General features: G+C 36.3%; 2 protein-coding genes and 1 pseudogene across 18 annotated transcripts in view; 2 read left to right on the forward strand and 1 right to left on the reverse strand.

The window, feature by feature from the left end:
• The window catches only part of RMDN1 (regulator of microtubule dynamics 1), a 59,454-nt gene extending 46,170 nt beyond the window's left edge, over positions 1–13,284 (forward strand). For 5 of the 9 annotated variants that reach the window (XM_072804036.1, XM_072804035.1, XM_072804030.1 and 2 more), the window contains 6 exons: positions 3,920–4,009; positions 6,928–6,983; positions 8,243–8,330; positions 9,958–9,988; positions 12,561–12,694; positions 13,140–13,284. In XM_072804036.1, the coding sequence (XP_072660137.1) occupies positions 3,920–4,009; positions 6,928–6,983; positions 8,243–8,330; positions 9,958–9,988; positions 12,561–12,694; positions 13,140–13,190 (450 nt within the window). In that variant the 3' untranslated portion in view covers positions 13,191–13,284. The remainder of the gene's footprint in view (positions 1–3,919; positions 4,010–6,927; positions 6,984–8,242; positions 8,331–9,957; positions 9,989–12,560; positions 12,695–13,139) is intronic. The other 4 variants (XM_072804031.1, XR_012019916.1, XM_072804032.1 and 1 more) reach the window with 4 other exon arrangements.
• A 5,056-nt stretch (positions 13,285–18,340) lies between these two features.
• The window catches only part of WWP1 (WW domain containing E3 ubiquitin protein ligase 1), a 117,230-nt gene continuing 109,215 nt past the window's right edge, over positions 18,341–26,355 (reverse strand). For all 9 annotated transcript variants that reach the window (XM_072803992.1, XM_072803991.1, XM_072803995.1 and 6 more), the window contains 3 exons: positions 25,529–25,625; positions 25,014–25,086; positions 18,341–19,911 (listed from right to left, as the gene is read on the reverse strand). In XM_072803992.1, the coding sequence (XP_072660093.1) occupies positions 19,812–19,911; positions 25,014–25,086; positions 25,529–25,625 (270 nt within the window). In that variant the 3' untranslated portion in view covers positions 18,341–19,811. The remainder of the gene's footprint in view (positions 19,912–25,013; positions 25,087–25,528; positions 25,626–26,355) is intronic.
• On the forward strand, positions 20,852–20,948 carry LOC140620472 (U6 spliceosomal RNA; annotated as a pseudogene).

Here is a 26,355-nt window from a genome sequence, read left to right on the forward strand (position 1 = left end):
CCTTGTTATTTTTTGTACTATATAATTTGAGTTATACTCTTGTGGTTATCCTGAGGAAATCTAATAACATAATTTGTAACAACCAAGTTCAAAATTGGATGTCAACTTAATTTCAATAGTATACCAACTTTGCTCTTATGTATCTCTGTTCCCATCCCCTTATTGTGACCAAATCAGCTAGCATTTTGATCTTGGACTTCCCAGCCTCCAGAAATTGCGAGTAATACATTTCTATTGTTTTAGCTACCTACCTTAGTATTTTGTTCTAGCAGCAGAAGCCCACTAAGACAGATGTCCATGGTACTGATTTGGCTGTTAATCTTATTGAGGACCCTTTGTATATGACAAGTCACTTCTTTCCTGCTGCTTTCAAGGTTATCCCTTTGTTTTTATCTTTGAGTTTGATTATGCTATTTCTAGTTTGAATCTCTTTGAATTTATCTTACTTGCAGTCGTTTGTTTTCATCAAAGTAGAGAAGCCCTTGGCATTTATGTTTCCAAATATTCATTCTACCTCTTTATCTCCTCTCCTCTCCTAAGAGACTCCTCTTATGTGTATTTTGGTAGGTTCTGAGGTGTGTTCATTTTTCTTCATTCTTTGTACTTTCTGTTCCTCATACTGTGTAATATTAATTGACTATTATCTTCAAGTTAATCTAATTCTTCTGCCTGTTTACAACCACCATGGAGTCCTCAATTCAGTGTGAATTTTTTAATTTCATTTATCATACTTTTCAACTCTAAAAACCTCTTTGGTTCCGTTTTTTTATTTATGTCTATTGATAATTCTCAATTTGATATAATATTGTTCTCATAGTATTCTTTAGCTCTTTAGATGTATTTTTTAGTTGAACATAATAGAAAATCTAGGATGTCCAGCATCTGGGCTTCTTCATGCATAATTTTGATTGATTTTTTTCCTCCTGTGTGTTATATACTTTCTTATTTTTTTGCATACTTTGTAATTTTTTGCCAGAAAACTAGACATGTTGACTATTATAATATGGTAAATGTGGAAATCAGACTCCCTCCTTTCTCAGGATTTGTTGTTGCTGTGGCTAGTATTTGTTTTTTCTTTTTAAGATTTTATTGTTAAGTAATCATCGTACCCATTGTGGGGCTCAAACTCACAACCCCGAAATCAAGAGTCACATGCTCTACTGACTAAGTCAGCCAGGCCCCCTCTATTCTTTTTCTTTAGTGACTTTTCTGAATAAATTCTGTAAAATCTGTATTCTTTGTCATGTATAGCCACTGAAGTTTCTGTTCTATTAGCTTAGTGGTCAGGTAATGATTGGACAGACATTTTATAAAATGCCTGGAACCAAAATCTTTCCCAGTCTTGGTCAAGGGCTCTGTGTCTATGTTGGGACATACCTTTAACACTTAGCTGGGCAGGGTAAACTGTACCTTAGTTTTCACTTCCTGTTTGTGAAGAGACTTAAGGTCAGCAGGTGGTAAGTTTAGGGCATTCTCAGATCTTTTCTAAGCATGCACGCATTTTTGAGCATATATGTCTTTTGATTTTCAGGGATATTTTGGAGCCCCCCCCCCCCAAATGCTTTGCCATTTAATTTGGTAACAATAATTCACATTTCACTCTGCTTTCAAAGCATGACATTTGAAGTCTTCCTTTGACATATGCATTGGTAATAAAAAATAAAATGTCATGGTATGGCAGTATGTGTGGCACTCAAGAAGCTGTCAGGTTATAACTCTATCATTGTGATTCACAGGGTATGGAGTGTCAGTGGGAATCTCTTTAAATATCACGTATGATCTCATATCACAATTCAACCCTACCGTTATTGAGCAAAAGCAGCCATAATCAATGCATAAGTGATGAGCATGATTGTGTTCTAGTAAAGCTTTATTTTTGGGCACTGCAATTTGAAATGAACATAATTTTCATGTCATGAAATATTCTTTTAGCTTTTCTTTATTGAAGCTTTTCAGAGCCCTTAGGGACAGCTTTCCCTAGTCTTTTCTCTCAAGCTTTTCATTAGTCTATTTGCTGGAGACAGCAGGAATCTAAGATATTATTAGTCTGTAGATTATTCAGCAAATGTCCTCTGCCTCCCCCGCTTCCCCTGAAGCAACTTTATCACTAGGGCCTTTTCAAGTTAGGTGTAATGTGTACAAGGCCAGTCTTCCAGGGAGCCACCTAATGGATTAGAACAAACACAGTTCTCCATGAATGAGATCTGTTCTGTTCCGTCTGGTACTTGGAATGGAGGGCTATTTACACAGCTCCTTCTGAGATTAGGAATGTGGGATAGGACTGAAGTAAGATAAAACAGCACAAAATTCACTCTTCTCACTAGGAATTAATCTGTTGCTTTGAATAAGCATCCCTACCCAGGTCATGGTAAGCTCTAGGTTAATTTTAGACTCCCAAAAAAAAAACATTGATTCTGATAATTGTTGCTCATTTTTATTCATTGCTTTTATGGAGGAGAATTCAGAGTTCTTTACTTGCCTTTTTCACTTATGTCACTCTGAGTCTTGCTTAATTTTAATCCAGTTGGCAATCTGCCTTTCACTTGGGGTGTTTGGACCATTTGCAGTTAATGTGATTAATGATATTTTTGGTTTTTAATTTCCTGTCTTTCTATTTTCTATTTGTTCCATCTGTTCTCATTTTCTTCTTTTTCCGCTGCCTTTTGTATTGGTCATTTTTTGGATTACATTTTACTTAGGTGATTGACTAAATGGCTATAACTGTATTATGTTGTTTCAGTGGTTGCTTTAAATTTTGTAGTCCACATCAGGTGATACACACTTTATGTGTTGTTAATAACTGCTCTTTGTGCTGTTACTCTGATATATCTTTGACATATGTTAAAAATCTCAGAATACTGCCAATCTAATCAGGGAAGAATGTTTAGGATTTATGCATAAGCTTATGTTTGCTTTGCATATAGTGAGATATGTAAGAAAAAAGGTGATGTTATCCGAAGTATGTGGGAGATAATCAGAACACCAAATCTGAAACCCTGTGACCCCTCTAGTCATCTGGATTTGGCAGCTGGGTAACTCCTAGTGGAGAGTAAGTGGAGCATCACCTATAGAGGTGTGTACGTGGATACACATGTATGTCTGCTTTAAGTTATACTTTTGAAATTTCAATAAACTCAAGATTTTGATGGAGAATAAATTTAAACAGAAGTTTGTTTTCGTTAAAATCTTTCTGGTTATAGTTATTAAAACCCTACACAGATTAACAAAAACAAGGAAGGTGTTTTTTTAAAAGGAACTTCCTGTCTTTCGCAGAACCTAAAGGGAGGGTGCTTTGGGTACAGGAAAAACTGGGCCTTATTTCTGAGGCTTCATTATTTTTCTTCTTTGCTGTTACCTGCAAATCTTTCTCTCTACAGATTTTTTTTTCCTCATTCTGTCTTGTAACTTTCTATAGCACTTGAGTTTATGAAGTTTGGATATTTTGGATTTAGTGCTTTAGGGATGAAAGAAAGATTGTCTCAGTTTTAGGTGTGTTGTCCCAACTGTAGCTATAGGGACAAAGTCACAGTTAACAAATGTGGCTCTTATTATTCAACAGTGCAGATGGAAAGATGAGGCAGCTTGCAGAAAAGAGGATGAGGAAATAAAATGATACTCAATTGCAAATTTTTCTAAATTTATACTTAGGTCATAAACATGTATCATTATCTCCCCATTGTATTGATGACTTAGAGATTCTGTTCTTTACCTTGTATTATAGTTTTCTATAAACATGTCCTGTCCTTGAGTTCCTTAGGGCCATGTTACTTTTCTTTGTATATGACAGTATATTTAATACAGTTTTTAGACTAAGTTTTTGTTGAATGAGAATGACTACTGAGGAATATTCATTTTTTACCTTGTATTGAGTGGAATATTAGTAGAGTTTTATTCTTATGTGTTTTTTTCTTGTTTTTAGTGGTATGCAATCTGTATTAGTGATGTTGGAGATTATGAAGGCATCAAGGCTAAAATTGCAAATGCCTACATTATCAAGGAGCATTTTGAGGTACTGATGAATTTTAAAAGTCATTAGTTTAACAGATTTTTGTTTCACTTATCTATTGCTGTATAGCAAACCACCTAAAAATTTAGAAGTCTAAAGCAGTGGCAGCTTATTTTTCAAAATTTTGTGGGTTAACTAAGTAGTGGTGCTCTGATCTGTCTGGTGTAGCTGAGGTCATTTAGACAGCCTCATTCACCTCTCTTTTTAGCTGGGATGGATGGAATGCACAAGATGGCCTCTTATGTGACGGTTTCTCTCTACTTTTCTTTGCATTATTTAGTAGTCTGGCTCAGGCTTCTTTATAGCATGGTAGCTGGCTTCCAAGAATAAGCATTCCAAGATAAAATTCCAGCCTGCAAACTTTACCAGGCCTCCATTTTGCATTACACTTGGTAAATAAACAAGTCATGTGGCCAAGATAAGCGGGAACTATACAAAGTCCTGAATACTCAGTGGTGTGGTATAAAATCTAACACAAGTGACAAACCACTCTCCGTAGTAATGGTATTGTTTACAATTATTATCTCTGTGTATTTTGTGTTTTAATATTTTCCCCTAAAGTTACTTATAGTAAGCTTTTCTTAAATGCCAGATATTCTCCAGGAGTTTATTTCATGATGTGCCATACATACAAAACTCCTGAAAAAAGGCCACTAAAAATTCAGCATATTTATTTCTCTTTTGATATTGTAGACCATCTCAAAAATACAAAGGAAGAGAATATGATAGAAACATTCATAGGGAAACTGCTAGATAAGCTAATGGCCTTTCTGAATTTTGTGGTTATAGTCTCAGTTCCTATTTTACACAATGGGCTGGGCATCAGGAGACCTAGCTTTAATTCAGGCATCAATAGTATATATACAGACACGTGTATGTGTGTTTATGTGTATACATATATTTTTTTCAATTTAATACGCAACAATTTTCACATTTTAGGACCTTTGAAATCAGAATGCAATATAATCAGTAATATCTTATAATAGGCAGTACTTTTTTTCTTTTTAGTGATACATATAATAATGATGTGTAGTAACTTTCATGGTCTTAGATTCTGTGAAATGTCATAATTTGCTCAGTGGGCATTAAATAAATTGCCTAAATTATTCTGTGCCATAGTATGTAGAAATATATGACAAATATCTTCCAATATAAATAATGAAGAATTACAGAGGCTATATTAATGGAAACAGGCTATAGATTATTTTTTTAAAATTAGTGTTTTGCAGATTTCAAATGTGTATGTGTTGATTATATTTTTTAAAATGATAATGGTTAGTATTTACATACTAAGAAGATCATTTATAATATTATTCCTAATTTGATTATTATGTCTAAACCCATAGGAATTACTGTCCTTGGATTGTTGTCAACATTTTAAGTAATCTCTTCACTCAGTGAGGGGCTCGAGCACAGTCCACCAACTGTGAACCAGCCAGGCACCTCTATCTTTGGATTGTTTTTGAGAACAAACTAATGGCAGGAAGAACTATAAAAGAAAGGGTTTGCTTGAGAGTAGTCCCTTTCAACCCATCCCATAAGAAAATTAAATTCCCTAAGGCATCCTTGATGTTACGAATTCTAATTCTCTCCCTTGCATCTGGAATGGTACTAGCTCTATACCATTCTTGGTAGATTGGAGAAAATAGTTATTCATATAATTTTTTATAGGGCTTAATTTTCTAGTGGAACTCCATTTAAGAAAGGTTGCTTAGTGTCTAAGTTATGTATACTTTAAAACATTTTTTGCTATAAATCATATCACTGTTATTTGATGGAAAACTAAAATAGAGTCAGTGCTCTTACCCATACTAATGAAGCAAGATTTCTGCCTTATTCTAGCTATTGCCTCTATTATTGCTAACATTAATCAATGTCAATAATAAATTGGTACTTTTGAAAAGTAAAATTAATGATGTCGATTATAGAAGATATTACTGTGTTAAGTACCTCCTATTACTTGCTCATTTAATTTTCACCACTATTCTATAATGTAGGTAATAGTACTCTATCAATTTTATAAAACAGCAAACTCCGGAAGGGCAAGAAGAGAGAACTTGCCACAGTGAAAAAGTTAGAAGTCACTGGAGCTGTGATTGGAACACTGGTAGTCTGGTTTTTAGGGCCACACTGGTAATTAATACAAATATTTTAAAATGTGTATCTCACACATTACTGACTGAAAGTGAAAATGTAGATTTACAGGAAAACCTCAGATGGGAGGTCTCGATCTTTTTAAAAGGGTCTTTAATTTTTAACATTAATCAGATTTTTCTGAGTGGCTTTCAACAAATAATGGAAAAAGGAGAAGTAGTTGCTTTAAAGTTCTGTAGTTTATGCTTTACATTTACACATAGGACTTTCATATAGTAAATAGAAATTAGGGAGACATTATCAATGTATTTTACATTATGCATAGTTATTTTACTAATAAATGCTGTGAATGAGTAATATTTATTTTTCCTTTGTTAAGTACAGATGGTGAAGTTGAACAAATGTACATATAGGAAGCGACTGTAAAATTATTATGTACTTTGTCCTTCTTTTAGGAAAGAATAGTTTAATCCATTATTTATATAGGTCTTGCCAAAAAGCATCTCCTTATTTTTCCTCTAATCTAGAAGAAACGTTGAGAATAGATTATTGTTTTCAAAATTAGATTCATTTACAAATTTCATGTTTTTTCTCATACTGATAAATCCTTTAGTTGCTGAACTTAACTCTAATACAAGTCATTATCAGTGTACTGAAATGAATTTAACCACATTAAAGAATGAAGAGGAAAAAAGTTGGTACTATATAAGAACTGAAATGCAGAGCTGCCAAAAAAAAATTTTTTTTAACCATGACTTTTTTCAGCAAACGTAGTACTTATTTGTGTTTAGAAAACAATTATGATTGACTTTCTCATTTCTTATTAGAAAGCAATTGAACTGAATCCAAAAGATGCTACCTCAATTCACCTTATGGGTATTTGGTAAGAACATTTCCTTAAATAAGTATTTCAGTGGTAGTATGATCTTATTTTGTTTTTTTTTTTTTTAATCTTATTTTGTAGTATATAAAACCAGATGTACTTAAGAAGTATTTGGTATCATGAGTGTTTACTTCATTTATATTCGCTAGCAGCTGTGATATATTGTTAGAGAATACTAAATTTGATTGTGATCATATTAATTATTCAGATCTTTTAGAAATATATATTAAAATGAAAAAGGCAGTAAAACTTTTTGCTGGACCTTGAAATTCCCTTTGTTGGGAAAGAATGTTCTAACTTACCAGGCTAACTGAAATTGGATTAATCTAACTATATAGCAATATGGTTTGATGCCCTAAGAGGGTCTTTGCGATCTTCAAAGTTTGTCAAATACACCCTGATTCATCTGAGGAATAATATAATCTGACTTTCAGTATCTTTCCATTTGTCTAGTGTATAACATTGATTTAAGAAGCTTTCTTGAGACAGGTTTGCCACTGTTTTCCTCGGGTATAGTCTGCAGACCTGAATATTTTGTCTTGTAAAAGGTGTGTAAATGGCCTTATATCAGACTCTTTAAAAGGAGTTACATATCCTTTGGGAGAAAGGAGTGTATTAAACTAACAAGATGCTTACTGCGGACTGATAATAATGGGAGACAGTCACTAAGTCAGATGCTAGGAAGTAAAGATAAAGAATCAGTGTTTACTTCAGTGAGTTCAGACCCTTGTCAGAGATCCAGCACTTCTTTCCCTCCCTTTAGCAGAAAGTTGTCAAGACCTTTGGATGTTAATCATTTGCCTCACTCCTAAATAGGCAGACTTAAATAATTGTTTGCCATTGTTTTTTTATATATACATCATGTTTAGTTTTGTCATTTTTTTTAACTTCTCTGAGTTAGTTTTTCTTACATAAAAATACAGGGGTAATGATCTTACCTCATGTAGTCATTGTAAGGAGCGGGTAAGAGATAATCACTGAGCACCTGAAGCAGAGTAAGCACTTAGTGATGAATGATATATACTGTGTTATCATTACTAGTAGTGGTGCTTACTAATGTTTAATCACAGAACACACTGTAATTGATGGATTGATACAAGTCAGTGTCTAGTCATTCAGTGGGAATATTAACCTACTGGCTATTATGCAGAGTGCAAATTGTTTAAACGTACAACAGGAGAAGATAATTTTATATCAGTTAAAATGGTTTTCTGAAAGAGAAAAAGTACAATTGAGATGTGTATGTTATTTCTCTCTAGGTGTTATACATTTGCTGAAATGCCTTGGTATCAAAGAAGAATTGCTAAAATGCTGTTTGCAACTCCTCCTAGTTCCACCTATGAGGAGGTAGTGTGCTGTCCTTTGTTAAGTTAGTACTGATTTTTTAACTGCAGTGCATTCTACAGTGTCAGGATCTGGAGCTCTGATCAGTGAGGCATTTGAGCACATTTCTAACCATCCAGTGCAACTGTCTTATTATCACAAAGGCTTAATACTTATTACCTATGACTGGTGAGTGGTTTTTTTTTTTTTTTTAAATTTAGGTTAGTGGCTGATGATTTGGTATATTGTCAGCTATAAAATACCCCATGGCTAAAATCTACCATTGTTTTCTGTTTGAAATCTGTACCATATAAAAGTCATAAAATAGGATAAGAAATTCAAATATTCCTCAGCTTGTCTTAGGTACATGTTCTACACACTAACTGGAAAATCATGTATTTGTATAGCTAAAGGAAGAATAAGTACAACTTTTTAAGAAAGTGGGGTTGAAGGACTCATAACTCTCATATTTTTTTTTTCCCTTTTTAAAAAAATTTTATTAGAGAGTTCAAGAACGAGCAGAACCAGGGAGAGTGGCAGGCTCCTCACCCAGCAGGGAGCCTGATGCAGGACTTGATCCCAGGACTCTAGGATCATGACCTGAGCCGAAGGCAGATGCCTAACCAACTGAGCCTCCCAGGTGCCCCTCATATTTTCAAGGCCTTTTGCTTTTCTTGTTGAAAATAAAATTTGAAAGGGATTTCTGGTCAGACACTTTGCGTTAACTTATTGAATTGCTAAAATTTTTAGAGTAAGGAAATAATGCCATTGAAAAAGCTTTCCTATGGGATGCCTGGGTGGCTCAGCAGTTGAGTGTCTGCCTTTGGCTTAGTATGTGATCCCGGGGTCCTGGGATTGAGTTCCATGTCGAGCTCCCAGAACGGAGCCTGCTTCTCCCTCTGCCTGTGTCTCTGCCTCTCTCTCTCTCTCTCTGTGGCTCTCATGAATACATAAATAAAATCTTAAAAAAAAAAAAAACAAACTTTCCTAGTACCTGTATCATGACAAGGAGCTATTTTTTCTGCTGGGAGTCTACGGTATAGAATTTGATATAAAAATATTTAGTTGCATTATTAGAACACAGTTGGGAAATATATATTATTATTAAAAAGAATGTATCCTAAGAAAAATCTAGTCAACTCTCCTATAATAAATTAGTTATGTTTCTAGGAAATTGATACAGTATTAAAATGGTTTAAATAGTACAAAAAGCTAATAGTTTCAGGTTCACAATAACATTTAATGTTGGAATTCAATAACAAAGGACTTTAAAAAAATTTATTGGTACAACCTATATATTAAATGTAGCTTTTGATTTTATCAAGTTTTTATGGGTTATAACTATTATGACTTCAAAAGAGAAAGAACAGAGTAACTGAGTTGCATATAATGTTCTTTCCTCTCTGCACTTGATGCTGGTTTCGTACAAGTTCTAAACAGCAATCAAGTTATTACTAGAAGTGATGCATATACTGTAATCTGTGCTCTGATGATTTCATAATATTCAATTTTGCTATGTTAACTTTCACTCTTAATAAATTGATCTTTAAGATGTTTTAATTTACTTCCTGACTTTTGAGAAAATGTTTTTTTAGTATTGATTCTGTTCTAACTCATTTCATTATGTTTGGGCTCTTTATGTTTTTAACAGGCCTTAGGCTACTTTCACAGGGCAGAGCAAGGTAACATTTTTCTGTTTCACATACTAGTATAGTTAAAATTGTGTGAATGCTTTATGCACGATAGCAATTTTTAAAACAAAAATTTTACTTACTGTGATAATGCTACTTTTTGTGTTAGACATTATCAAGCAGTTTTTAGTCTTTATTCAGTAAAGATCACCAGAGTAAGAATTAGGCTGCTACTGAATTGAGAGCTACAGTTCTGGAATGGTTGTTGATTTGATATAATTCAACTTTCCTTTTTGAGAGGAGGCTTTGATGGGTTAACTGTCTTATTCAAGATTATACAGCTGATTAGAAACATTTATTTAAATGTTTAAAAAATTTTGGAGGTATATTTGACATTAGTTTAGGGTGTACAACATAAGAATTCAGTATTTGCATATGTTCTAAAATGATTATAATAAGTCTAGCTAATACTGTCACACTGCAAAAAAAAATCTTTGATTTTTTTTTCTAAGATTTACTCTCTCTTCAGAAAGCATTTAAATGAGAAATCTTTTTAAACCAGACCAGTTTTTGTTTTGTTGCAAATACTGTCTTTTATGAAGTGTCATGTCACTCTTGCTTTGAAGAAAAGGCCAGCCTGCAAAACTGACACTAGTCCATCCTAAGTTCATCCTTTTTAATAGTAATCGCACAAACTAGGAGAGTAAAGGACATAAGCTTATGTTACCAGATATACCAGGAAAAAACCATTGCAATTCTATTTCTATAAAATTAGAAAAAAAATAGACAATGTATTAGAGAGCCTACTTATAGAGAGACTTGTTCAAATGCTTTTAGTAGCAAAGCAGTTTTTAAAAAATCATTTCTTCTAAAGAATTGTGTCTGAATGTTAGTAATATATTAATTCTGATTTGCTCTGTTATTGCCTTCCACTGATTACCTGTTGTGATAGTAGTTTTGTAGATCAGGAATATGAATCTGGGAATAAAGTTTCCTCAAAGGGACCTAGAAGCATAATTGCAAAGTAAAAATAGAGCCTTAGAGGATTAAGGGTCTGGGTGTTGAGAAAAACATGGTCAGTAACTCCAGTCATTCTCCAGGTTTTACCCTATAGGTCAGTTCCAACAGGCGGCCTTTCTTTATGGGCCATATCTGGTCAGGAGCTCCTCCTAGGGTTCTTAAGTACCCGTAACTTCTCCCATCATGACTCTTATATTCCACGGTATGAGTATTTGTTGACACGTCTAAGACTAAATTCAGGATGATGCAGACTTTGTTGTTTTGCTCACAATTTGTATCCTCATTGCTTAGACGAAAGCTATCAAATTTGTTGAATGACTGGGTAAACAAATTAATGAGTCCCAAGGAAATCTTAAGTACATCTACACAACATCTCATAAATATGTTTAAATAAAAGAAATAGAACAGTTTTAGGTTAAAGGAGCAAATGGAGTTAACCATAAATTATATCCAGGAAAAAGTATGATTTAAATATGGAAAGTCCCAGGTTGATAGGAGGAATCTGTACTGAAGAATTAATGAAGCCAGTGAGACAGTCCCATGCTTTCATTGGCTTTTTGTTCAGTTTTCCCTCAGCCAAAAATGTTCTCCCACTTTTCTGTTAAAATCCTATTCAGTTTCCAAGTCAGCCCAGATGTAACCTATTAAAGTTAGTTGCTTTTCTCTTTGGTTTCTCATAGCACTTTAAAATGTGTATACCTGTCAAAGCATTCCTTTCATTCTTCTGTTACATTTAGTTATGCTCATTGGTCTCTCCTCTTCATTATAAATTCCAAAAGAACAAAGTCTTTGTTAAATTTATATTTAAGTATAACTTACATTTCAGTAAATGTTAATCAAATGTATGTATGGACACTTGACCCTCGAACGAGGGGGTAAGGGGTGCCTACCCCCTTGCATAGTTGAAAATCTGCATATAACTTTTGACTCCCTTAAAAGTCAACTAAATAGTCTTACTATTGACCAGAAGCCAGTCTGATAACAGTTTTTTAAATATATTTTGTATGTTCCAAGTATTATATACTATATTCCAACAATAGAATAAGCTAGAGGAAATAAAATGTTAAGAATAAGAGAAAATACCATTACAGTATTTTACTGTATTTATTGAGAAAAATCTTGCATATATTTGGACCTGCGCAGTTCAAAACTGTGTTATTCAAGGGTCAGCTGTACATATATCATCATGATTTCGTTCATTCATTCAGGAAATATGTATTGGATGCATGTTATGTTCTAGGTACTATTCTAGGTACCTAGGGTATAGCAGGGAGCCAAAGACATTAATAAAAACATCTGTCCTTATAGAGCATAGATTCTATCAAGAACCTCAGTTTCTCATCTGTTAAATGGAGCACTTCCTTTACATTTCTCATTTTAATACAATTTTATAATAGGATGCCTAGCACATAGTGGACACCAAATAAATGTACTTTACCAATATTTCTTTGAGATCAGAATAGTTGAAAAGAGGATTCTAGTTAGCCTAATCTTTTATTGACCACACAAATTTTTTATTGGAATTTAGCCTGAAAAAATTAAGCCTTTAAAAATAAGAGCAATTCTGTTTCATCTGAGATAAATTTTTCTTTCTTATGTACAGTGGATCCAAACTTCTACAGCAAAAACTTGCTTCTTTTAGGAAAGACATATTTGAAGTTACACAATAAAAAGCTTGCTGCCTTCTGGCTAATGAAAGCCAAGGACTATCCAGCACACACAGAGGAGGATAAACAGGTAAAATATCGCCAATAAATTAAGGCAGATAAATTAAAGCACTGTTAAATAAAGGTGATTTAAGAACTTATTTAAAAACATAATTTGTCTACATGTATATTGTAGTGTTTGTTTCAAATTGAATTCATTAATGTTTCTATTAATTTCCGTATAGCAAGTGGTTAGTTACTATTCAACAGATGTTTTGAATTACTTGCTGTCTTATTCCTGTTTGACACATACGACAGATCAAATATGTTTCTAAAATAAAAGGCAAGGGATGTGTACTAATTTGGAGGAGCTCTCTAAGAGTCTTACCTAGTCACTGTTCAGTTTTATTCTTCAAAAGTGCTATCCTGGTTTTTTGGAAACTCTTAGAAACCACAGCCCACTTTATGAACTTAGATTTTGCAAGTTGGTATCAGTGCTGTACTGTTTATTTATAACATGTATTTTTCCATTTTAGATACAGACAGAAGCTGCCCAGTTGCTCACAGGTTTCAGTGACAAGAACTGAGAATTTTTCAGAGAAGAAAGCACATGAAATATCTAAGAAACATTGCCTTTTCATCAAATTACAAAGTTAATACATAAACCATAACTGTTCTATAGCTGTTTCCTCAGTTCCTTTAATGTGACCATTTGACAGATTAAATATACAAAATTCTAAGTTTCTTCACAGACAAGACAAAAGAAATAATTACAGTTAAGAGTGGTAGAGACCTCTCCCTGGCTCAGAGGCAGAGATATTGCACATTTAGGACACCAGCAGTACAAAGTGGTGTAGGATTTCTAAGGAGGATGGATCACATCAGAATGGGAGATCAAGAAAAGAGAACTTTGTGGAAGAGGTTTCATTTGGGGAATGCATTGTCAAATTGGACTGATGCAAAGTTGAGATCTTGCAGAGAAGGTGCAGTGAAAATAGGTTAGGATGTTGAGGGTTCTTGGTATAAAGTAGTAAAATGATGGCTCTTGGAAACAACCTGTGTAAGGAAAAAACTTAAGTCAGGAGAGGACAGAAAATGGAGTGATTTTTTTAATGGGACATAGTCTCATAAGTGGAGCACTGATTTTGTCACCAGATAAAGCCCAGATTCTCTGCCCTAATATGGTGATAGGAACACGGAACTCAATGGTGAAATAGAAAGTAAGAGGTTTTAAATAGGCAGGACAGTATTACTTGAGGCTGGGATGCCACCACTGCAGAACTGTTGTAGAAAAAGGATTGTCTTGGATGTCACTTAGATAAATCAACAGTACATTGCATAGGTGGGTTTCCCCCAAATGATTTGACAGTTGTTAACAGTGAACTACACGGGTGTGGGCTGTTTCTGTGTCATCATGTATATTTTCAAACAAAAAGGAAAACTGAAAGTCCTGGACTCTATATACCCATCTTCAATTGCTAATCTTGGGCTATATTTTACTGGTGTATGTGTGTGTGTGTGTGTATGTGCATTTCTAAACTTTTGAAATTTATTATAGGCAACATACTTCCTCCCTAAAGACTTCACATGTTATCTCAAAATAAGGACATCCTTCAAATAAACCCATTATCACAACAAAAAGTTAACAGTAATTCTTTAATATCATCCTACAATATCCAGCCATATTCATATTTTCTAAAATATCCTAGGATGCCTTACAGTTTGGAAAAACCAGGCTCCAGTTAATCACATATTGTATTTGATTTTCTGCCTTAGTTTTAAGAAATCTAGAGCTGTTCTCCCATTGTTTTTTTTTCTTACCCCATCATTCATGGACTTTTTGAAGAGGCCAGTCCAGTTATCTTATTAGACTGTCCTTCATTCCACATTTGCCTTACCCTACTTTTGAGAACCACTGTTCCATCTTATATTCCGTGACTTTAGTTATATGTATATTAGATCTTCTTTGCCTGATTGTTAAATTATTTCTCTGATTTTTCTTTTTATCTCTTTGGTTCATTTTCTTGGCTCTTTCAATTTGTTTTCCATGTCCCTTATTTTTGTTTTCTTCTTCAGATTTTGTCTTCACTTCTGAGATGTTTTTCTTCCATTTTTATTCCCAATTTCAGTCAGCAAAGATTTTGTTTAGTTTGTCCAGTTCTGAGATTCTAAATTTTTTTTAAAGATTTTATTTATTTATTAATGAGAGACATAGAGAGCGGCAGAGACACAGGTAGAGGGAGAAGCAGGCTTCATGCAGGGAGCCAGAGCCCGCGCGGGACTTGATCCTGGGTCTCCAGGATCACTTCCTGGGCTGAAGGCAGCACTAAACTGCTAAGCCACCTGGGCTGCCCAGTTTCTAAATTTCTAATTTGGATTTTTCTGGTATCTGTAGTTAACTTACATTTAATTCATATTAGTATATTGTGTTAATGTTTTTTGTATTGAACATTTTTTATCTGAAATTTTCTTTTTCAGTTTTCTCTTACAGTGACTTTTAATATTTTCTGGAGGTGTGACTGTGTATGTGTGTTTGTTGTTACCAGTGGTACCAAGGAATCAAATGGGAGGTTAAGGGTTTGGATGTGTTCAAGAATAATCTCTATAAAGTAGTTTTTGTGAAATGGTCTTTCAGTAATAAAGCTATCTTCTGATATTTCATAGTGCTTTAAAAGAGGCTTTTTTTTTTTTTTGCTTTGAAATCATAGATTCATAGGAAGTTCGGGGGAAAAAAGGTAGAAATCATTTTTCAAAAGGTAGAGGTCCTGGATGTCTACAGTACAGTATCAAGACCAGGTAACTGGTATAGGCCATAGATTCTTATTCAGATTTTAATTCTAAATGCCATCTCTCGTTTATGTGTGTTCTATGTAATTTTGTCACATGCAGGTTTTTTTTTTTTTTTTTTTTTTTAAGATTTTGAGAGAAAGCCAGGAGGGGGAGTGGGGAGGGAGAAGGAGAACCAGACTCCTGGCTGAGCAGGGGGTCTGATGTGCGGCTCTGTCCCAGGACTCCAGGGTCAGGACTTGAGCTGAAGGCAGGACTTGACTGAGCCACCCGGGTGCCCCACCTGCAGGTTTCTTTTTTAACTGCCGCTACACTCAAGACAACCATTCCACCAACTGCTCAAACTCCCTGGTCAGTGCTATCCCTGCAGGGTCACACTCTTCCACATGCCCTCTCTACCACCGTCCCTAGTCCTGGCGTCTGCTCCAGAATGTTATGTAAATGGAAGAGAATATGTAGCCTTTTGAGAACTGGCCTTTTCGTTGGACAGAATTCCTTTCAGACCCTCTGAATCTCGTCAAGTAGTTGAGTGGTCTGTACTCCTGACACTATTGCCCTGTGTTCGTGTCCGTTTACTTAACCATTCACTGAAGGGCATTTAGGCTGTTTCCAGTCTTTGATTCCTGTGAACATCAGGTACAAGTTTTACCAACACCTAGGAGTGCAGTTGCCGGATCCTAATTTTTGGAGCTGTTACCTTCCCTTTTTTCCCCTTAAACTAAGGGATAGGTCCCCTCTCCACGACATACATTCCTAAGATTCTGAGGGTGTGTACTTTGTCTCTGATTCTTGGCATCTCCTCATTCACAATGAGACCTACTGCTTCTGGGAACGAACCCTAAGAGCCCCATTATTCTTCCTGTGCAGTCCCGCTTAACTGCTGTGTGTTGCGGATGTGACTGCTAGTTTGAGACGCTTACCCCCCCTCACACGCATGTGAACCGAGTTTATAGCATTCTCTCTTCTAAACATATTACAGACATGGGCTATGGGTAGACTGGTGAAGCACCTCACCTTGTGAACAAGTTCCCTTTTCAGGATTGAGAATAAATCTGGATTTGGAAAGTGGCTACTCTAGAAAATCCGAAAGCTTTCCGTTAACTTCTTAGGAAAGTTTTCCCAACCGAATGGTTAAGTCATAGCCTGTGAACTAGCTTATGTGGCCTTCGTAAAAATGAAGATATTTTCTTATCTGTAAAATAAGCATCATTACAACAGAGGGCAAACCCCAATCTTACAGAGTTGTAAGGATGAAAGAATGCACAGAGGGCTTACTGTATCAGTAAATACTTCTTCTAAATGCTATTATCTGTGTTCTTAGTTGAGATTTGGGGAGGAGAATTTGGAATTCAGGAGATGCCACTTTTTGAGTCGTACGTTTTTGCTACTATATTGCTATTATTTGAGGAATATTCTTTGATTTCCTGTGATGTTCACCATACAACCTATTTTGGACCGTGTGTGCCCGGGCATTATTGGGAAGAAAAACTAGGAGGAGTGGATTACTCTGGCAAGGGCCGTGGGATTATTTTAATGAATGCCCTGGTTTGACCCATTGCACTGCTCAGAACAGTGAACTGTGTTGTCCTAGGAGTGAGGAATATACACGGTACAAAGGAGCTTCAAAAAGTAGAAGGCTCCTGATAAGGTCTGGGTTTTCCCCTGGAGACAGACCAATTCCCCATTTTTACCTCATCTGGCTCTTTAAGTTCAGAGATTGAGAAAACTGGGGAGTGTTTTTAAGACAACCTTTATCCTCTCATCTACATATTTCAGTGAGGAGACTTCGGACTTCTGCAGTATCCGCAGGGTGCAGCAGACCTCCAGACTCCAGTCTAACAGGCTTACGGAGGAGGCGGTAAGAAGGAACCGCAACTGGCCAGCAAGTCCCTATGAGGACTCCTCACAGCAGCAGTCTGTGGCGGAGCGTGCGCCCAGCTCAGGGACCTCATAAGGGACATCAGTTATGGGTTTCCTCTGGGAAATCCAAAGGTACGGTTTATTATCCAGAGTCTGGAGAGTTCCCAGTCCAGATGAACTTCCCAGTCAGGGGTCATTTTTAACGGAAGCAGTGTTGCTAAACGGTATTTTGACCCTTATCACTAGTTTTCACCCCTATCAGCCCATCTAGTTTTAAAGACAGCAGGCAGGTGGTTAACGAGGTGGCGTGGTAAAAGGTTTCCTCAACTCTGCTTTAAACTGCCCGGGAAGCACTCCAAAGCCACGTAAAGCTGCTTTCCTGGGAAGACGGACAACTGGTCTGACTGAGCCTGTGTTGTGCCTGTGACCCATTCACTGGGCTTCCTTTGGTGGTGGTGGCGGTGGGGAGTTGGGTGTCGCTGAAATGCAGGAACAATAGGAGTCTGTTTCCGAGCCTCATTCTCTTGCCTGTGTCTTCGTTTCAGACACAGTGAGCCTGTCTAGCCCAGCACAGGACAAGGATGGGAAAAGCGAGAAGGTGAGAGGTGGCCCACATTTTGGTTTCTCTCACAGCCACTGAATATACGAATCAAGACAATAGACCCTGCCTGGAGGCCTGGATTCTGTCATTGGGGTGGAAAGGTAGAGGCCCTGGGTTCTTCCCAACAGGCTTCCTCAGGAAGCTGCCTTGGTCTGTGTGGGCTGCGCGTGGCCTCCACGGGCGAACAGTAAGTTCTTACCTGAAGTGAGGAGAGGGGACCAGCAGCCCGAGAGCCTCCCGTCTTCAGGCAGGTCTGCTAAGTGGCATTCTCACACCGTCCCTGCCACTGAATGGTGTTCATCAACAACCTCGGTCATGTCATGGCAAAATTGAGTAGTGGTGCTTTCTACGGTGTAACTTAAGTAGCCCTTTTGAAGGCTGGTCACCTCTATCACATGATGTCATATACGTTAGTATTTGTTTTTAATTCTTTATGCTTCAAAATAGCCCAGTGTCAGATTAGGATTTGGGAAAAGAGTCTATTCAACGTAGTGGATCACTGCCTTTATTTCATCTTTACTACGAACTTTGAATAGAAGTGCAGAACACAATCTAATATGTAGAAAAATAAAATTTTGGCAAAACAAACTGTTTAGGGAAATTAAGTTGTATACTAGTATTTTCCACATGTACTTAAATATGTTACAGAGAACATTTTAAGATGTCTGTTCATGGTTATAAAAAAATTTTTACCGAAATTTACACTGCATATTGAAATGATATAAATGGAAATTTAAATTTTTGTTATTAACAAGGAAGCCCAGTTTGCTAAAATAGCATTAATAACATTCACACCAGATTTTAATTTGTTATATATCTTTGTAGTTCAGCAAATGCCCTTGATAATGAAAAATTAAAAAGTTATTAGGACAAAAATAATGATCTATGTAAAAAGGGGGCTGGGACCAAGAGATCTTTTAATATGCTTGTATAATTCAGATCATAAAATTTTCATGAATTTAAGAGGAATGAAGATATATGAACACTAATAGAAAATAAATCTGAGTGTTCAAATGCTTATACAACTCCTCAGTCCATCTGGTTTTATAAAACCAAAACTCGTAACGCAAAAGCGAAAATGTTCATTCATATTACCTTATTATATGTTCCTAAGTATCAAACTGCGTCAATTTATTCTGAATTAAAGAACATCACAGACTTAAAAACAAAAGTACATGAGTACCTGATTTTTTGACTCCACAAATACCTAGCATCCCAAAGTAACATGTAAACAAGCCTCTTTGCTGCTTCATGAATTCTTTGCAATCTCTAGAATGAACTAAATGGCATTGGATCTAGTGTACGACTTACATGTGCTTTATGGTTTCATTCATTACTTTGTTAGTGATGTAGCAAAGAGGGAAAATTTTCAACTATTGTATTTATTTAAAACAAATTGACAGGTCCAAATGCCTGTCTTCAGAAAAGCCAGCAGCATTTTTTTTTTTTTTTTTACATACTCAAAGTAAGATGTGGCCTAAGCCCTTAATACCTTCCTGAACAGCCATGCAAAGTAAACACCCGCAGGAGGTGTTACATAAGGGAGAAGGTCATGAAGCAATTTGTACTTTGTCCTCTGGATAATAGAAACAAGGTAAAGCAAATCCAGATTATTTCTGAATGAACGGCTGTCCTGTTTAATATACTCGGAGCTCTATAAAACTAGAGCCACAATCATATATGCTTATATAGATATATACTTATTTTTAATAAAGTCTCTTGCTTGCTTCAAAATTTAAGGATGGTCTTTTTCCTGGTCAGTCACTTCAAGGGAACAATAAATAAAGTAGAAAAGGATGGACTGTTTTGCATATTTCTGTGGAAGAACGGAAAACATTTATACTTTGAGAGGTTCAGAAAATTCACTGTACAGAATGAACAGCTTATATACACTATCTGTGCAATTTTTCTTGGCTGGGGTATTTAAATGCAAGAGCTCCTCCAAGACAAGAAGCCACATTCATTCTTGTCCAAATCCCTCTGTTTCTTCTATTGCAAAAAGAAGTTTTTCCTTTAGTTGTTCATAACTCTTATATGGTGGTAGATCCAAGCGATTAAAACTGAACAAAAACAAAAACAGATGTGTTTTCAATAAAACAGACTTCTAAAAATTTCTAATACAATAATTCTTAAAGCACATTTGCAAAACTAAATGGATAGTGGAAGTTACAAAGATTTTGCCAGAAGTATTCTAACCATTCACTACTATATTACCATATACAGACTTCTTATGGCGAGCTACTGAAATGAAAACATTCATAAAAGTATACTTTTTTGACATTTCCCAGAGAAAGTTGTAATTATTAGTTATCACAACTCCCCATAACTTCTGGGTTTTTAAGATTCTTTCATTTCTTTCATTCACTTACCAGTTATTAAGAATCTATTAGCTGTATTTCCAGGAGCTGGTGATGCAGAGTGATAAACTACAGTCCCTAATCCTCAGGAGTTTACTTACATTTTGGGGTGGAGAGAGCCAATAAATACACATTTTGTCTTTCCATTCCTGCCAGACTCCCAAGGAATTCCCTGTGCTGCATTTAGCTGGACTCGACACACTAAATGTCTAGTGAAATAGCTCTAATGTAGTTAAGGCCGTTCTCATGTTCATTTCTCATATGGAAGGTTACCGATTATCCAGGTTCCCTCCTACCGCTCCCATATGCCCTCGCCCCAACTCCCAGGTAAGAGTCAGGAAACTTGATAATCAAGAACCTTTGGAAACAAGGCAGTCAATTAAAATGGTGTTTTCCTCAGACCATGTTATTCTCTTAAATATATTAAACGGTAGTCATTTAAGCAGCCCATGTACCCCTCCCTGCTTCACGGTACACTGAGCAGAGGTCAAGAGAAGAATCTTTCAGTGGACTCCTACATACTAAGACCACCTGTTCCTTTCTAGTTCTTAACATCTTTCACGTAGAGTCATCCTCAGATTCAGTCATCCTCATCCTCCTGAATCTCTGGCCTTCGTTCACTCCCAGATACTTCCTCTTTGCTGTGCCCACTTAGCACATATACTAAAAACGGAACCATGAGATTAGCAGGGCCCCTGCATAGGGATGACAGGCAAACTCGTGAAGTGTTTCATTTAAAAAACGAAAACAAAAAAGGCCTCTGCTGCTTCTGATTAGTATGGATTAAAGGTACGGGGCCAGGAAGCTGCCTGGGCTCTGTGGGAGTTCATGTTCTCCAAGCGCCACACACTCCTCTGTCTTGTGACATGTTCTTACGGCTCTCATGATCTGGAATACTTCTGCCCATGAAAAAAATATGCACTAAGAATCATTCCAGATGCTACAACTTTTGGACTACAAATAATTCTCCTTGAGCATCTTAGACATAATTTACTCTGTATTATGATTGATTGGTTTCTTCCATTAGATTCTAAAACCGATGAGGGGCAGTCTGCTCTGCTCTCCTAAAATTGACGCATTTAGTAAAATGATGAGTTGAACTACCTAAGACAGTGGATTACTTGAAAACGTCCCAAACAGGGTTCTAAGACATTAGCCAAAGGATGAGACTATACCAAAATCTATTTGTCTTTTATTGAGCACTTACTACGTGGATTTCGGAATAATGTTTTACATTTAGCTTTGTTTTAGTTCCAGCTTTGAGTCAAATTTCTACTTCTATTGATCGATAAGAAGGGAAGACACTGATAACTTAGTTCCAGTGGACTAAGGGAACAGTACCCCGCTGGCTTGTACCACTTGACAGCCTGAGGAACCCCTGCTCCAAAAGTCGCCACCTCAGTAAGCAAAGTGTTGGGCGTGAGAGCAGCACTCCACCTGAGGATCAACACCACTTTCACCACAGTAGTACTGCTTACCTTAGTCACTACTAAAAACGATTATCTGTGGATCAACTGCGTTCCGCTGACCTGAATTAAATCCCACCTCTTCCCTGTCCTCCACCTCAGATCTTCTAAACTTCTGTTTTCTGATTTGCAGTTTTCTACGGTCTGAAGAACTCCTCTCTTGCCTTAACTACAAATCCAGCTAGTGTGAAACATACTATTTCCCTGTGGCCAATCAACAAAACTTCTCTCCTCTGAGGCACACACGATCTAGCCAAGCAACCTTCTTTCTCAACTTTTCTATCCTCTGTTGACCTCATGGTCCTGTTCTTTAGTCACTGAAAGCTTTGGCACCTGGTTTGTGTCTTCCTCCCATTCACTTGGATGATACCCAACACCCATGCATGGCCTCCCAGTTCTCCGTTTCAGCGACCTGTTCCTCTACTGAAGTTACTGACTTCAAGATAACACTTTGAACCTTGTCATCACCAGGAAAGGAGATTTCTAATTAAAAACTCTTATTTCGTTTTTCCAGCTTCCCTCAATTGAAATGGCAATCTATTAGCCCCTATCTTTCTCACCACCCGTGCCTGTCCTCACTCTTCTATCCTTACTTTGTACTTAATCCACAGCCCAGCCCTGTAACGCAGGACTACCTTGCAAATACTTTTAAATCCTTGTCTCTCCCACTTTAGAACCTACTAATTAATCAAAGCTCAAACACTTCATGAATTCAGCCCTCTAGTTTTTCATTCCCTGGGCCTTAACAAATGAAAATTACTGGAAGGAAGACTCCTGCAGTGAGACAGACTGGCGTTACTTTATAAAGATCCTAGAGGGCGTTACTTTATAAAGATCCTATTGCGCAGCATTCTCAGCCATATTTCTCTGGTAAATACTTGCCTACTCTGACAACTCATTCTTTCTCCTCAAAAGTTTTTAATTTTTTCATTCTTAGCCAGTGACCTCACCTTGTACTTTGAGAAAACAGAAACCAATAGTGATTAACTCTATAGTTTCTATATGTTGGCAAATCGAACTCCAATAAAAAAAATACAAAAAAAAAAAAACCCTCTATAGTTTAAAGTCCACCTTTTCTTTTTCTATTACAATAAAGGAAGTGTTTGTTTTTATTAGAGGCCAATTCCTTAATTCGTACTCAGCATCCCAATTCTTTTCATCTTTCTTGAAGAACTATCTCCTTTGGTTATGAACTCTCCCCTGCCTCAACAATTCTCTTTTGGATTCATCAATTTCATCTAGGCTGGTGTTCTCAAATTTTTTTTAGGTTATGATCCCTTTTCACACTTTAAAATATTGAGAATCTCAAAGAGCTTTGTTTATATCAATTATGTTTGATATTTACTGTAATAGAAGTTAAAATTGAGAAAATCCTTTTGAAATAAACTTATTTTTATGAAAAGAAAAAGACTTTTCAAAAAATAATACAAATAGTGACCTTGTTTTTATATTTTTGCAAATCTTTTTAATGTCTAGCTTAATGGAAGATACCTAGTTTCTGCTATGTGTGCATTTATTTTGTTGCACTATATGAAGTTTATGAAAATTTGTCCCCAAACAGATATGCAGTTAGAAAACAGAGATGTACTCCAGTCATCTCATTTTTTTCAGGTAGCTATTATTCTTAGATATTACATTTGACAAAGTAACACATAATATGGGCTCTGACATCACATCAGAGAACTTTTCCACCTTTTTACGTAAAATCCAATGGTTTATCTTGTACTTTGAATAGATCTTTTACCCATGCATGGGGTTTGTAACATCATGCTTTGGTCATTTCAAAATAATGGTTCACCAAGTTATAAAGTATTTCCAAATGTTGACAATTATGTAATAGAAAGAAAAGATCACATTTGTTAATAATACCACCAATATCAGATAAGTCCGGGAAGCTTTCAAGCTCATGGTGGTTGGTCTATACAGGTTTTCCCAAATTTTAATTTTTGCTTGAAACCTCAACTTTCATCGTTGCCTACAAATGCTGTCAGTTGTTTTCCTTGAAGTGATAAGCTACTGATAACTTCACTACTTTTCAAGAAAATGTCTGCCAGGTAAACAGTTTTTACTTGAAAGGTAGGATTGGCAAACAATGTTTCATTAAAAAAGCAAGCTGGTTCAGCTTTCAGCTCAACTGCCAAAGAGCCTTCCCCTCAAGACAACCACAATTCTCTGGTGTGTGTAAGTGCTTCATGCAGGCTTCCCATTTTGTCTTACAGAATATTAAAAAGATACTCAAGCATCAAGATCTAATCACTCTTCACTTCTTCGTAAAGAATAATCTTAAAAGAGATTGGCTCCCCCACCCCCCTTTTCTGTAAACCGCAGCGGTGAGATGCTAAAGAATGGAGATGGCATTTTGGTGCCACTGCCTTGATTTGTGCTGATGCACAGCATTTTTACCCACTGTTGCTTCTGCACTATAAGTGCAAGTGTCAAAATAATAAGAAGGCAAATAAATAACTGCTTAGTGTGAAAGCGGTTCTGACCTCCTGAAAGAACCACATACCACCTAAGCAATGGTCAGCTTTTGCCTGGATGACTCTTAACACTGCTGTTAACTAATCTCCCAGCCTTCAGTCTTGAATCTAATTCCTCCTCTGTTGCCTGAGTGGTTTTTCCTGAATCTCATTAGTTGCTATTTAAAGCTCTTCAAAGGCTTCTAACTGCCCTTAGAGTGAAATCCAAGTTCCTTAGAACAGCCTACAAGGCCCTACATAATTTAGTGCCTGCTTACATTTCAAAAATTTTTACCCTTCTCTCCCCTCATTCACTAAATTCCAGTCATACCAGTCTTTAATTTCCCTGAAAAGCAATTTCTTACTTCAAGGTCTATGGAAATGTCTCTGTACAAAGAATGCACTTTTCCTGTTTGTTCCCGCAGTATGCTATTTATCAAACCCAAACGTTGTTCTTGAGAAATCTCCCTGACCACACAATCTAGAGGAGGTTCCCTTCAGTTTTTTATAGCATCTTCTTTATTTCCTTTGAAGGGCCTTCTTAGTTTTCAAGTTAGTTGACTTGTCATTTGTGTTCCCTTCCCCTAATGGAGTGCAAACTTCATAAAAGGCAGGGAGCACTTCAATCTTCTTTATACATAGTAGTTGGTGGTTTTTTTTTTCATAGTAGTTGTTCTAAATAACTTTAATCAATGGATACATTTCTCAGTATATTAACCAAGTATAGAAATCATTCCAAAGTGTTCAGTTACAGAATGCCATATTAGTCTGTTCTAAAAACTGAAATTCTAGCTACTTTAATGAATAAGAACTTATACTGGGTCTTACATATTAAAGATTCTCTGACTTTCACCTTCCTATTTAGGATTCTTGAACTTACCATGTGTGGCTTCTTGGTAACCAGGTGTCTTTGCCAACTTTTTCAATGCAAAATTTTTGAGGCCCATTACTTCCTAAACCAGGAAAATAAGACAAAATTTATCTGGTCCTTTAAACTTTTTGGTTTTAACAACTAGTTATATAACAGAATATGTCACATAGTCCTATGACTAATATGGAATAAAATGTAAATCACTTCTGCCTAGAGAAGCAGCTTCTTGCTGCAGAAATCCAGCAATACGATTTGAATCAGTGGAAAAAGAAGTAGCTCTAAAGAATTTTGCTCCCTTCACAATCACCCTAAGGAGCAAAAGCACTGGCCAGCCAGACTATGTAAGCAGCTTCATTTCTGTCTTATAAATGTACTTGGTATTAACTATTAATTAGTCTTTCTTCTCGTAGATGCCCTAGAGAGAGCACAGAAGAATACTCCTTAGATTCAAGTCTGGTTTAGCTCTAAACGCCATTATTATCACAAAACTATCTACAGAGAAACTGCAGTAAAACTGCATTTACCCATGAGCTCAGCAAATCCTCCTAGAGGTAACCGGCAGGTTCCAGTGACAAACTGTAATAGTCGCATCCTCACTTCATTGTCTGTCTCCTTCACAAACTGTGTAACAAAACCAAATTTACTTTAATATAAAATAATCTAATAATTAAAATAGTAGACACTTAAATTATTAAATTTCTTCAAGAATTTATTAAGGTGAGGCATATGTGAAGTACATCATGAATCTTCAGTTAATCCTCACGAGTACACCACTGGTTGGCTACTACTCTTCTTACGTCCACCTCACAGAGAGGGAAATGGGAGGCTTCAAAAGGTCCTACCACTGAGAGGTAACCAGGACAGATGCCGTTTGCTACGACAGCAGTCACCTAGTGAAGGCTGCTGCCCAGCTGTGCCCTATGCTCTTGGTGTGTTTAGCTCCTGCACCAGGACAAGGACACAGGTACCGTCCTTGGCATCCCCAGTGTACATGCAGGCAAACAATACATGCAGGCAAACAACAGACACCTGGAGATAAAACGCTTGGTCTTTCTCAAACTGCTGCTAAGCGGCAGAACACTTGAACTCCGGTCTCCTGAGCTCTAACCCATTATCCTGACCCGAGTCAACTACCCTTCTCTCCTTATAAGCTACCAAAAACTAACGAACACTTCAAATCGCCACTCTCAACAGTTTGCAGTATTTTCTCCCACTATAACTATTTTCTCGACTCTTCGGATTCTGCATACTTGGAAACTTAAACTATGCATTTTGTTAGACTATTTAGTTCATTTACTATCTTTTCAAAGAGGGATGTAAATGTGTAATGTGGTGGAATATAGATTTGAAT

The sequence above is a fragment of the Canis lupus genome, chromosome 28 (genome assembly GCF_048164855.1).
Source record: "Canis lupus baileyi chromosome 28, mCanLup2.hap1, whole genome shotgun sequence".
In the NCBI taxonomy this organism is placed as follows: Eukaryota; Metazoa; Chordata; class Mammalia; order Carnivora; family Canidae; genus Canis; species Canis lupus.